This window comes from Polypterus senegalus, chromosome 17, assembly GCF_016835505.1.
Source record: "Polypterus senegalus isolate Bchr_013 chromosome 17, ASM1683550v1, whole genome shotgun sequence".
Taxonomy (NCBI): domain Eukaryota; kingdom Metazoa; phylum Chordata; class Cladistia; order Polypteriformes; family Polypteridae; genus Polypterus; species Polypterus senegalus.
In genome coordinates, this window is record NC_053170.1 from 33,700,448 (window position 1) to 33,714,920 (window position 14,473).

The 14,473-nt window shown below is 39.2% G+C and overlaps 1 protein-coding gene across 1 annotated transcript in view; it reads right to left on the bottom strand.

Annotated features, from left to right (window-relative positions):
• Positions 1-9,488: 9,488 nt before the first annotated feature.
• Positions 9,489-14,473, bottom strand: part of myom3 (myomesin 3) — a 313,022-nt gene continuing 308,037 nt past the window's right edge. Inside the window, exon 37 of the mRNA XM_039740882.1 lies at positions 9,489-13,124. Coding sequence (XP_039596816.1) covers positions 12,858-13,124 — 267 coding nt within the window. The 3' untranslated portion in view covers positions 9,489-12,857. The remainder of the gene's footprint in view (positions 13,125-14,473) is intronic.

Below are 14,473 nucleotides of genomic sequence, written 5' to 3' on the forward strand. Positions count from 1 at the left end.
GACTTTAACATGATGTTTTCAGATGTCTCTGCAATTTTCACCCTGGCAGCTTTGTGTCCAGTTTGCAAGTTTTCCCCATGATTTTGTAATTTTCCTGCCATGCCAAATTGAGTTTAGCTGAGCATAATTATGTGTTTGTAATAGGGTAAGTTCTAGCTTAACTCCTCAACCCCTCTCATATCTTAATTATAGTAAAGCAGGTACAGAAAATGAATTAATGGATGCATAAATATAATATCAAAGAAATGCAATTGAGCAGTAAGACCATTGAGAAGATTCTTAAAATAATTGGGGCTATGCATTTATTTTATTTAGGACACTAAAATGTAGGACGGCATGGTGGCGCAGTGGCTAGCGCTGCAGCCTCGCAGTTAGGAGACCCAGGTTTGCTTCCCAGGTCCTCCCTGTGTGGAGTTTGCATGTTCTCCCCATGTCTGTGTGGGTTTCCTCTGGGTACTCCGGATTCCTCTCACAGTCCACAGACATGCAGGTTAGGTGAACTGGCAATCCTAAATTGTCCCTAGTGTGTGCTTGGCGTGTGGTTGCGTTTATGTGTGTGTGTGTGTGCCCTGTGGTGGGCTGGCACCCTGTCCGGGGTTTGTTTCCTGCCTAGTGCCCTGTGTTGGCTGGGATTGGCTCCAGCAGACCCCCGTGACCCTGTAGTTAGGATATAGCGGGTTGGATAATGGATGGATGGACACTTAAAGGTATGCAAGTTAAAAAATATTAAACTTTTAACATTAATTCTATAGCCTGGCTAGCTGGTGGCTTGGTGAGTGTGAAGTTCTTCAGGACAGTTAAACTGTCTAGTTTACTTGTCAAGAAAGCTTCTATCTGAGATCATCAAGACTTCAGCTGAGTGCAATTTCCCACTTTGGTTGAGATTAATATATCACACTCCTACTTTGGTTACTAGCTCCTTGTTTTCCAGCAGAGTTACTGTATGTGTTAATTTTTTTCCATATTTCTTGAATGGACATCTTATTAACACTGAACTTGAATTTGGATCCTGCTTCAACTGGAGCCAGGGGTGAATAAATAGAGATTTTCCGAACTGTTTGTCTATATTTGGATGGAGTGAGTTAACTAGCTACATGCCATTATAACACAGTGGATTTCTGTTGCATTATAGCTCTATGTATTTGAACTCAGTGGACTTCTGGGTATGGTGTGCATAGTGTTGCTGCCTTTTCCCAGTATTTATGCATTTTTTTTTTTTTACAGGTAATCAATTTTACTCCTATATCCCAACAACCTTCTAGTTAAATTGATTGTTAACACTAAACTGGCCCAATGGATTGCTGTCTAATTAGGGACTGGTGTGGCTTTTAACATCCCACTGATGGAAAACACAGGTTCAATAAATGAATGGCTGCATAGATTTTATTGCACAATTAAGGACACAGTAGCGTAATTAGGTAGGAGTCTGATACCTTATGCAGGAATTCCTCAAACTAAATGGACTGGTTCTCATCTTTCTTCTTGTAAAGACACTAACAAATTTCCTTTAAATTAGTGAAGCCAGTCTGTGAGCCAAACCTGTTAGATTTTTATTTATTAACTCTTGCCTCCTCTACTTGAAATCTCAATTCATATTTTTTAACTTCTTTGCAATGCAGGATTGCAGTGAACTGGCAGCCACACAAGACAGACTTCAGATGTTAATGGGATGTCAGTCCATTTCAAGGTGGTTTCATACAAATAAACACACCAATTAGTGAGCTTAGTTTTGAGTCTGCCCTCAACCTTGCATGCATATTTTTGGGATGATAGAGGAAAACATTGTGCAAAGAGAAAGGTCGGAATAAAATGTGCAAAGTTACCATATGTAGCAACTAGACCAGAATTCTAACCTTCTGTATAACACTGCTGTGGTGGGCTGGCACCCTGCCCGGGGTTTGTTTCCTGCCTAGTGCCCTGTGTTGGCTGGGATGGGCTCCAGCAGACCCCCGTGACCCTGTTGTTAGGATATAACGGGTTGGATAATGAATGGATGGATGTATATCACTGTAGCTCTTGAAGAACAATTTCATCCCCATGCTCCACTCTAAATCTCTTGTTCTAAATGATACTACAGAGAGCACTTGATGATGTCAGGGTAAGGTACTTCTCTGAAGTGATTAGCAATCTAAGTGTCTTTGTATAAGATTATTGATGACAGGCTCTGGAAAAGATAAATCATCATCACAAGCCTACTATAAACTTTCCCCTTTCTTCAAGGTAAGATTAATGTGCTCCACTCTGAGCTCTGTTCTCTTAACACTTTCCGCTTTGTCCCTGAACCTTTTTCCTGTTCTGATCCTGGACACCTTTCTAACTCTCTAGCCTAGTTTAAGAAGTCAAGATAAGTCCAGCGTCTTGCAAACTTTAACCTGTGGTGTTCCTTGTTAGTTCATTTACTTTTTAACCTCGACATACAACAACTGTTATGTCTGATTCTTTTATGACCTTGTATTCCACTCCCATGCAGATACCTTAAAGATATGTTTTATTGTTTTTATTGTTTCCAGAAATAATAATTTCACCAACTACATCCCTGTTTTCTTTGTAATGTTTAGCAGATTTACCTTGACTGGCATAGAATGCCAGTTAAGCTGTTAGCCCACATTTAAAGAAAAAGATTATCTACAGAATTTTTTGCTGACCTACTTATCTAATTCAGTTTTGCAAAGAAGGCATGGACTATTCTGGCAACAAGTAGGCAGACAGCAGCAACCAGCCCTCTGCAGTGTACACTTGACCTCGGTCAATTTTGAAATGCCATTTGGCCTGAATTGTGGAAGGGAATTGGTGGCCTCCATGTGACAAAATGTCCTTAACACTTAAACAGCAAATGCCAATGCCTCATATGAAAGATACAATTAATTTAGTGTTTCAACACAGACAGGGTAAATGACTTCTGCGCTATTTACCTTTGTCCTGTTTTAAGTTAGATTGTCTGAAGGGTGATTTACCTTTTTACTGACAAATTTGTATGAAATCAGCAGACATGTTTACAATAGTAGAGAAGTAGAACAAAAAGGGTTGTAATTGCTGATGTGGGATATCATTATAGTTTTACGTATTAAATAAAAATGTAAAAAGTCAATCAAAATGACGATAAAAAAGACCTATGTTATCTAACAGCAGCAAGATATGGCACCATAGCTATTACATACTGTGCCTTCAGAAAGTATCCATACTCATTTAGTTTTTCACATTTTATAGTGTTGCACCCTTAAGCTTAAATTGTTTAAACTACCTGTGCCATACCATTCCAGTGGTGAAGCATTGTGGAGGCAGCATCACACTGTGAGGTTATTTTTTAGCACAGGAACAGTGAAACTAGTATTTGGAGGTAAACCTGATTTGAGCAAAATAGAGATATCCTTAATGAAAGCCTTCTCCAGAGCACTCTGTACCTCAGTATGGCCTGAAGGTTCACCTTCCAACAGGACAATGACCCTAAGTACAAAGCAAAGACAACCCTGGGGTGGTTTAGGGTTAGTCTCTGTGAATGTTCTTTAGTGGCCCAGCTAGATCCCATTTGAACATCTCTAAACAGACCAGAAAGTAATTGTCCACCACTGGTCTCCATCCAGCATGACGCAGCCTGAGAAGATCTGTAGAGAAGAATTAACAGATAACAAACAGATCCAGGCTTGTGAAGCATGTTGCTTCAAACCCAAACAATTCTTGGCCATAATTGCTACTGTGAATAAGACGCTATATAAAGCGCTCTACTCGGCACAGATTCACATTGAGGCACGTATAAATTGAATAGAAATATTTTTATTTTTCTCTTCACCCGTGGGCGCACGTCTTCTCCGTGTCCCACAGGCCCAACACAGTCCCAAACACTTAAACAGTTCAAACACTCTTCCCCTGTGGGGCACGTCTTCCCCGTGAACCCCACAGGTATAACACAGTTCCAAAGCACCTTACTTTACACACAGCAATCCTTCCGCTGGCACCACCACCACCACTCCTCCTCCTCCTCCTCCTCCTCCTCCTCCTCCTCTCAGGCAACCTCGTCCTCTTCCTCCCGATTCTGGCCCAGAGTGGTGGTTGCTGGCTCCTTTATGGCCCTCCCGAGAGTGCTCCTGTTGCTTGTTCACCTGTTCCCAATTACACTCCCGTGTGGGTCTGATGATTAAACCAGCTGGGCTTAATTATTTCTGTCTCATTCCCTGGCGGGCATCCTGGGTCCCCACAGGGTTGGGGAGAACTCCATTTCCCATGAAACCCTGTGGGAAACTGAGGCATCATCAACCAGGGAGGCTGCCACCAAGCATGTCAGCTCCCCCGGACCATATACAGCAGGGTCGTCCCGACTGGGCATGGGACCCGGCTGTCCATTACACTACCAAAGGTCTTTCAACAAAGTACTTAGTAAAGGCTGTGGATACTTGTATGCAGGTGATATTTCAATTTTCCATTTTAATAAATTTGCAAAAAATCCTAAAATCTTCTTTTGCTTTGTTATTCTGAGGTATACAGTGTTTCTTGATGAGAGAAAAATTAATTCAGAATGACTTTAGCCTAATTTTGCAACATAACAATATGCAAAAGTGAAGGGTTGTGAATACTTTCTGAAGGTACTGTATAACTGGGAGACACAGTTATTAACTAAATTAAAAATGAAGAAACATTTGTCATTTTACAGACAAATTTACATTAAAATATGAACAACACAAAACAGAGGCAATTGACTGTAATACTAACCTTTTCAATGGAATTGTTAATTCAGCTTGGCTTTTAGCTTATTTGGTAATGTACAAAATAGTAAAAGGAAGTATAAACAAGCCATGGTGGCATAGTGTTTTGCATTCCAGCTGTGTATTCCCAGGGACCTAAGTTCAATTCCTGAGCTGCTCCTTTTGTCTTTGACATTTTCATTTCTTCACCTGGCCTATATGGATTCTCACTTACGCACACCTTGGAGAGATATAACACAGGCACAGTTCTTTGGCAAATGGCAATGTAATGAAATTAACTGCTTGGATCAGCCACAGTGGGCCCAAAGACAAACCTTGGGATCTACTGTGCTATACTCACCTATGCAGATACATTCTCTTGTAACATAGCATTCTTAAGCTGCATAATCCATTTCATGGTCTATCCTGGTTACACTGGGTACAAAACAGCTGTTGTTGATGCTCTAGTAGTCCATTTCAGAGACCCAACATGCAAATGGTATGCTCACACTCACTCAAGGCAATTTGAAATTATCAATTTGACTAACCTGCACATCTTTGGGGTGGCCTTTCCAAACATGCTTATCTGAAAAAGCACAGCTATTTATTAGGAAAGATGCATAGAAATAAATGACAGTATGTACACGTTATATATGGTGCAAGGAATGGAGGAAAGTTACGCCATGTTCTGCCAAAGATGGTGACAAAATGAAAAAATATAAATCTTTTTATTTATTTGTGTATATTTATTATGATTTGTTTTTCTGTTTTGAAGCTAGAATATTTGCAGTAATTTTTTGATTGAATTCCTTTGCAAAAAAAAAAACAAGATTTTTGTGTATTATATTTATTGAGAGACATGTGAACTAGTAGTTACTTTATAGCAAAGTCATCTTCTGTTTTAATGCAGCCTGGGGTCACTTTCAGCCAGTGTCCACTCTTTGTAAATGCCAAGTAAGTAGCTCATGGCAAGTAACCAATAAGAACACTAATTGCTGTTTTGAACTTGAACCCCGGACACAGACAGACACAGACACCAATTGTCCCAAAACACGAACATTTATTCTCTTTTCCAATTTCTACACACAACACAGTGTATCAATCACTACCATACACAGTTTGTTTTGTCTTCTTCTTCTCTTTCGTTCTGCCTCCTCCACTCCTCTCCTGCAAGCTCCATCCTCTTCTACCCGAGTCCAACTCTCAAAAGGAGTGAGGCGGCCTCCTTTATACTGCACCCGGAAGTGCTCCGGGTGTCTCCCGATTGGCCCCAATGTAAACCAGGGGGGCTGTCCTCTCGTGTCCCGGGGGAGGTACCTCTGGTCATATGTCCCTTCCTCTGGTCTTTTCTTCAAAGGTACGTCCCGGCCGGGCAAGATCCTCAGCCTTCCATCACACCGTATAAAAGCATTTGTGAGATTGTGACAAGAGATTTTAGGAATTTCTGTTAAATGATTAACTGTGTGTTGACTGAACTGCTTGTAAATCCAGTATAACTGAAGGATGATAGGTTAAAGATTTGCAGGGTTTTTTTACAGTTCTTATTGTCACTTGTACAGAGTACAGTGAAATTCTTACTTGCATGTACTAATTAACATGCAACACATAACCAATGATGGGCACCATAATTAGGGAGTATAAACACCTTACCTCAGACTAGCTACATCACTTCAAAATATCTATCTTTCTTGCATGAAAAAATGGAAGGATTAAAGATGCATATAATTTTCATTTTTGTACAGTGAGAGGAGTCAGAGGAAACAAAGACATGACATGTAATTTTCTTACCTGCTTAATCTAGACCAAGGTTGTGGTCAAGGCTGGATCTTAGGGCAAACACAAACATGCACCAAACACACATTAAGGCCAATATAGTGATGTCAATTGACCAAATCTACGTGACTTTTAAAAAGTCGGAGGAAACTGGATCATCTTGAGGAAACTCATTCAGATATGGGGAGAACATGCAAACTCCAAACAGGAAGGGCTCAGGTTGTGAACCCTGGCCTCATTGCAGTGAGGCAGCAGCACTACCACTGTGCCACCCCACCCTTCTTACATATTTTATTTACAGTGAAGTAAGCACTGCACCACAGAAAACATCAATTTGGAATAAATAGATCATAATGCATTATTATAATGATGAAGTAAGAATTGACAATTGCTGCTGCAAAAGGTAACGTTAACACATATTAAGAGAAAGTAGTTTACCAGGCATTATTACATTATTTCAGGAGAGAGGCCCTCTGTTTAGGGACACAGTTATGACCAACTGGTGGTAGTAGCAGAGAAGAGAAAGAAGACAAAACTGATGCTCATTATGGGCAATGCTGTGCACCCTGTCTTTGTCACACTGCCTGCTGGGGATCCTTCATAGCTATGGCAATATGCCTTTATAATGTCTCACTCTGATTGCTCTCATCATTAGCCAAGTCAAAGTGTTTTTTGCAATTCTTGTGTACTGTATGTTTTGAAGATGGTTTATTTTTATATCTTGAGCTACTTTGAAAGCTAAATTTTACTTTGGGCCAAATGAAATGCTATTCTATTCGGTTCTATATACAGTTAACCTGAAATCTGTATAGTGAGAAAGTCAAGTCAATTGAGCTATTGCAAGTAAAACTAATGGCCTTTTCAGCCAATAAACTGACCAAGAAGAACTTGAACAAAATGGGGGAAAAAAATTAATAATCCTTCTTGCTTAAAAGTATTATACTCCTCTAGAGAGGAGAGGAATGGAGGTCAGTAGGAACAAGACAGAATACATGTGTGTAAATGAAAGAGAGGTCAGTGGAATGGTGAGGATGCAAGGAGTAGAGTTGGTGAAGGTGGATGAATTTAAATACTTGGGATCACCAGTACAGAGTAATGGGGATTGTGGAAGAGAGGTGATGAAGAGAGTGCAGGCAGGGTGGATTGGGTGGAGAAAAGTGTCAGGAGTAATTTGTGACAGACGGGTATCAGCAAGAGTGAAAGGGAAGGTCTACAGGATGGTAGTGAGACCAGCTATGTTATATGGGTTGGAGACGGTAGCACTGACCAGAAAGCAGAAGACAGAGCTGGAGGTGGCAGAGTTAAAGATGCTAAGATTTGCATTGGGGGTGACGAGGATGGACAGGATTAGAAACAAGGACATTAGAGGGTCAGGTCAAGTTGGACGGTTGGGAGACAAAGTCAGAGAGGCGAGATTGGATTGGTTTGGACATGTGCAGAGGAGAGATGCTGGGTATATTGGGAAAAGGGTGTTAAAGATAGAGCTGTCAGGGAAGAGGAAAAGAAGAAGGCCTTAGCGAAGGTTTATGGATGTGGTGAGAGACGACATGCAGGTGATGGGTGTAACATAACAAGATGCAATGGACAGAAAGATATGGAAGAAGATGATCTGCTGTGGCGACCCCGAACAGGAGCAGCCGAAAGAAGAAGAAGAAGAAGAAGCTTAAAAGTATTATACATACAGTAGCTAGCAGTCCAAAAAAAGCCTGATTGTTGAAATATTTGCATTTCCCAAATATTAGTGGCATATGTACATGGGTTCAGCTACTGTACTTGTTAAATTTTTAATGCAGAATCTTGTTAAGCATTGCTTCTTTTATTCTGAAAAAGCTTATTCTTAAAGCTTATAACATAACATTTTTTAAATTATTCAGTCCAATTCAGGTTTACAATAGGCCAGAGCCTGTTGTGGCAGCACTGGTTGCAAGGAAAGAAACAGCCATGGGTAGAGCAATATAAAATACAGGAGGCACTGCTAATCCCCAGACACACACCGTTGCTCAGTTTTAGGTGAAAAATAAAGGTTTTATTTTCACAATATACAGTACCTCAAACACAGGTTGATTCACATTCTTCTAATCCACAATCCTTCTATAAAGTCCTCCTCCTTTTCTTCCTGCAGATGAGCTTTGCCTTCTGCCTCCTGACTTTTACTCCCTGGAGAAGACTGGATGGTTTGCTTATGGGAGTACATAGCCCAGTGGAAGCACTTCCGGGTCAGATGGACGTCTCTTGATCAGGGATTCCTCCTTCCTGCAATACCCTCTGGCAGCACCCAAGGACCCTGACTGGATTGTCCCTCAGGACTTTGACTCCCATAAATCTCTGCGGGTGTCATTACTGGGTCTGTGCTAGCAGAGCACTGCCATCTATCATACTGGGGAAGGAACTGCCTTGGATGCACCAACTGCCCCACCTTATCCCTTTGTAAGGGATGTTTCTTCAGTTCCATCCTGGCCGGGTTATGCCTCTTTCCATACTGTGCTTCCAATATACCATCCCAGCTGGGGAAGGGTCCAGCACAATACTCACAGCATCGATCCATTACACGTTCCTTATACCTATACCAACACTCACAAAAAAGTCTTTTTGAAATCCTCAATTTACCTAACATACAGTAGGATATGGGAGCAAAATGTGAGTACTCAGTTGGGGAGATGGGGGGGGGGAACAGACAGAAACCAGAAGAATGTACAAACTCTATAAACACATCAGCCAGAAGTTTTGATTTAGACTCAACATGATGCTTTGTGAGGTGACAGTACCTGGCCTGTTGCATCAGTGGGCTTCATGATTTGCATTGTCTGCTCCATTGACTAGGGATGGGGAGAAAGTCCTCCATGACAACAGAAAACTTCTCCATCCCTAATTTCTGCTTTTAGTATTATTAATAACACCCTGTTACTTACAGGTTTTAATCTTAATGGCAAAGAATAATATTCATATTAAATTTGCTTGCATGCAAATAAAATGGACATCATTTAGGTACAGGTTGTCGCTGTACTACTTTTCCAATATATAAAAGCAGCAGAGAGGGTCTGGAATTAAACATCACTTTATTTTAAGCACCATTAGGCATACAAGTTACAACCTTCTCACCTTCATCTGTTAATAGTTACATATTTTAGTTATTTAACTGTTTCTGGTAGTGATAAAGTGCAAGTAAGCAGATTAACATAGTTTATAGTTTTTGTTTGTTTGGCACTTTTCGGTTGCCTAGTCAGGAAGAATGCAAGGTTTATTGGCTTAATATAACAGAGAAAAAAATATCACTTGAAATAGTTATAGTCACCAATCTAATAGTAAAGACAAGCAATGTTTACGTATGTTTTACTTGATAAAAATAATCACTTAATCCATTATTTCTTATTAAGTATATGCATATACATAAACTTCAATTTGAGTACCAGTTTTATTTCTTTTGCAATATTCCTGTCTCCTGCTTTAGTTAATGATTTAGGGCATTTTAAACTGCACAGCTGCTGGTCAAATGTATTTGTGAGATTGTATATATTAAAGACATTCATTTGAAAGTTACTTAAAAGCAAAAGTATAAATAAAGTGAATTGGTAGGCCACAGTAGAGGAAGCAATCAACGTCTTGGGTACGTAAAACTCATATAGTCAAGCAATCTGGGCTCTAGATGCTCAAGGAAGAAGGAAGCCACTGAATTAAAGAATTCATTCATTTGAAGGCAGTGACTGACCTCTTGCTAGGTTGAAATTTTAGTAATTTAGCAATGCCAACTGGGATTACCAGTAGATATCAAGTGCTTCAATTATGTCTGTACAGTATGTGCTTTCAGTCAGTTTTTTCTATATGGTAATCTGAATGAGAATTGTGAATAGCAACACTGGTTACAAGCAAGGGAACATCCCTGTTGGGTACACTAAAAATGGGCTAATTTAGAGTTTTCAGTTAACTGAGCTTGGATATCTTTTGTGAGGTGGCATGCAAAATGGAGTACCAAAAGAAAAACCCACTTGGACATACAGAAGCATTGCAAACTTCACACAGACAGTAATTGGGCTAGGATTCAAACCCAATCTCCTTGATCTGTGAGGCTTCAGTGTTAACCACTATGACAGTCTGCCACCTGTTCATAATAATTTTATATAAGGCCTTTCACATGAATCACTACCACTAAAAAAGAAAAAGGTGGTTCATATTAAAAGTGGAGAAATGTTAAGCATTTTGTTTTTACTTTCTTTTATCAGGGTTCATTAATTTCTTATTCTTACACACATGGATGAGTGGATGGGCTCAACTTTGATAACTTTTACTCATAATTATTACATTCAGTGAACTCCAATGTGTTGCTCTAGTAAGGCAAAAAGAACATGGTATAATTTGTTATTCCTGTCCTCTTTGAACACTCTTTGTCATTTTTGTACACAGTTCCAACTCAGACCTCCCTGCTAACATCTACCGTGAAGCTTTTTAGTTTCAACATTCAAATCCCAACTCAAACACTTGTTTACTTTCATTCTGCGTAACTACCATTCAGTTTAACACATCATTTTTATCTCATGTTAACACTATTTTTGAAGTTAGGTACTGTTCTGTACTTTACCCACTTTCCTGTACTGAGAAATCTGATGCTGCTATTTGCTTAATTTTCTTCTGTAATTTAATTTTATTTGTTAATCTTTTTGCAGATCACTTAATTCTTGTACCCTGATTCATGTCTAAAACATTGGGTTTTTTTTAGATACTTAAAAGCCACAAATACAGGTGAAATAGCACAAAATTAAATAGTGTATGAAGGACAGCCGGCATCCCTACCTGCCACTGTTCTGAGAGCCAGACTCAGGAGGAAGGAGACCAACGCTTGTGAGGAGTCGAGGCAGTGATCATGACAGAGGAAAAGAAGACAACAATATTGCGGAGTGCTTACTGTGATGGTTGTGGTATGGGAAACGCTTACTGAAGAGTTTCCTACAATAAAAATTCTCTTTGTGCTTTTACACTTGTGTCTGAGCCTTTGTGTCAGACGCCTGGAGAGCTGGAGTGCCCCCTGGTGGCTCCAAGTGTTGCATAGCTAGTCATAGGTCCTGCAGAGTTAGGTACATTGAAACACAGAAGGAAAGGAAAAACATGAGATGAAAGTCACCAAAAGCTGGGGTGGGGGGAAACTTGATGAAGAGGACAAAGAAATCAAAGCAGTGAACTACAGGAAGGTAACAGATGCTAAGAATGTGGAAGAAAAGGAGAATGTGGAAGAGTACAGGAATTCATATGCTATTAAAATGAAAGACAAAAGATTATGAAGTGGAGGTCAGCAATGTGAAATTAAAAAAAAAATTAATGATAGGTGAAGAAGACAAGGGGTGGCAAGGGGAGAAAATCATGGAGCTCCTATTAAAGAAAACACACTATTTAGAAAGAGGAGAGAGAAAATGTAACCAGAAGAAAAGAACAGAGAATGAGAAGGGGAAGTATAGGATTTGTTATTATAATTAAGTGGGTATTTTTTTCTTGGAAAAAGAACAGATCAGCAGATGAGGATGTATTCAAGGTGCTCTTTCTAGTGGTAGCATAGAAACTAGGAACTAAAGAAGAGACAATAAGCGACAAGTATAAAAGAAAGAATACTTTCTTTATTTACTGATTGTTAGACTCTGTTATGTGAAGATGTAAATAGGTAAAACGCTTTTTTTAAATTGAAGTTGTCATGTGTTACAGTCTATAGGTGTGATGTATGCTAAGAAAGCTACTTGATGAACTGATCATCATTTTCTGCTTCAGTTGTTTTTGCTCATTCTTTATTTTATTCTTCCTGCGAATATAAAGCAAAAACGTTTTTTATTTTAATACTCAACCTGGCAAGAATATTCTTAATGTATTTTATTATTTAGTGTATAGATTTATGTAAGAGATCTGGCATGAAATTAATGATTGAAAATCATGAGACAGCATCCAAAGAACAGAAGTACTAACATGCAATAAAACTTAATAATTTTGTAAATACTGTTCTCTTTAATATAAATCTCATTCATTTTGTGACATCTGTATTACACTAACTGGAAAAGGTGTCTAATTGTCAGGCTAGGTGAAAAGGGAACTTTCATCTTTAAAATGCAATTTTATTTTTTAGTCTTGAGAGAAAGTTTAGGATTCATATTATTCATAAGACTTAGGAAATGTTTTTTTTCCCTGCAGCCTAAACCACTACATGCTGACTTTTTTGTTTCTTGGTTATTATATGCAGTTTGACCTTTAAGAAGTAAACCAAGTTCACAACACTTTCAAATAAATAGAGACCAGCTTTTCATGACTCCTCTGTTAATCCCACATGATTTTAAATATATTGTTTCTTCAGACAAAATACTTTTGATTTAAACTTCCATTGATGAAAACATACATTATCCACTTTTCATTTTCCCTCATGAGAAAGTATACATATCCCTAAATCAGGAGAACTCCTTCTATGGGTGTCTCGCCATGCTTGTAGACACTGACAGTGACGGTTGCCTCTTCTGTGCCGTATTTGTTTTTTACATGAATGGTGTATTTGCCAGAATCATCAGATGACACTTTGTTTATTGTTATGGCACTGCTGTTTGAGTCATTAATTATTTTGTACTGGTCTCCCACAATAATTTGCTTGTCATTCTTTGTCCAGTTGATTTCAGGGATGGGATCTCCAGCAAAGCCACAAGTGAGACACAGAGTCTAAAAAACAAACAAAAAATATTTTTTGGCTAAAAAATCATTTAATCATATTTAACAGAGGCTACAAGCACAGTTAAAATGTAAATTTTAAGTTGTAGTTTTGATTTGTTTGGTAATTCTTTAAAATAAAACCAACTTTGGGGACATGATGGTGCAGAGTTTAGTGCTGCTCTCCTTGCTACTCTGTACTCAAGGGTCCAATGCTAACGTGGTGATGTGTTTGCTCTGAACCTTCTCAAACCCGCTTAAAATAATGTATTTAATTGTGCTTATTTTATTATAACTGTTCAAAATGTGTCAACAACACAGATGAGCAAAAATACACACACATAAAATTACATTTTATAGCAAAACTTAGAGTGCAGGGTGTGGAAAGGGTATGCAGCTAGAGGGCACGTAACCTGCCAGCACTTCAGAAGCACGTTTACATTGTTAATATCCACTGGCCTGGGTGTAGAGCTGCCAGTAATCCTTCAGAAGCATCCTGGCATGGATAGATGTATAAAGTTGGGGAAAGTCCACACGCTGTTATCTCTGACCCAAAAAGAATAATACAATGCAGAACCAGTGATATGAATGTGCAGGCAGGCAGTGCACGAGGCAAATACTATTCCTTAAAGTCACTCTAAAGGAGCCGTGGAAGACTGAGGTAGTATTGGAGGTTTACCGACAAAAGCGCGATAGACGTATGAGCCCCGACAAAACCGCGACGGACAAATGAGCGCCGACAAACCCGCTAACTGGTTTTCGACAAATGCGCACCGACAAAATCGCCAAGACAAAATCGCGAGAGAGGACAAGAGAGTGGGACGCGTACGTGCGCATTATGTACACATTATGTGATAGGTTATAATTGTTATAACTGCTGATGGCATGCCGCGAACAAATAACTCAGTCGAGAGTTGGCATAACGCGTCGTATGCAAAGCGGAATTACCAGCAGTCAGGCAGCCAGCAAGTCTAAATACGCTCAACTATCAAGACGTCTTGCTGCAATTCTTGATCTTAAGGACTATCTGCGCGTCTCATAATATTGACTTCTAAAATAAACATTATTATATATGCTTTAAACTAGTAATTAATATTTAATGAAACTTTCGCGATTTTGACTCCGCGTTTTAATCTGCGCTATTTTGTCGGCGCTCATACTGTATGTCTATCGCGCAAATGTCGGGTCACAGTATTGGTTTTGGTGGGTGGCTAAGGAAGAAGATGGTGATTTTATTTGTGGAATATCCCTTAGGGAATAAGATTCCTTGCTTTTGACCTTAAAATAAATGTAAAACCTCAAAAACAGTTTTAATGAGTTTTGCTTTTCATTTCTGAAAACTCATGTATAATAAATTGCAG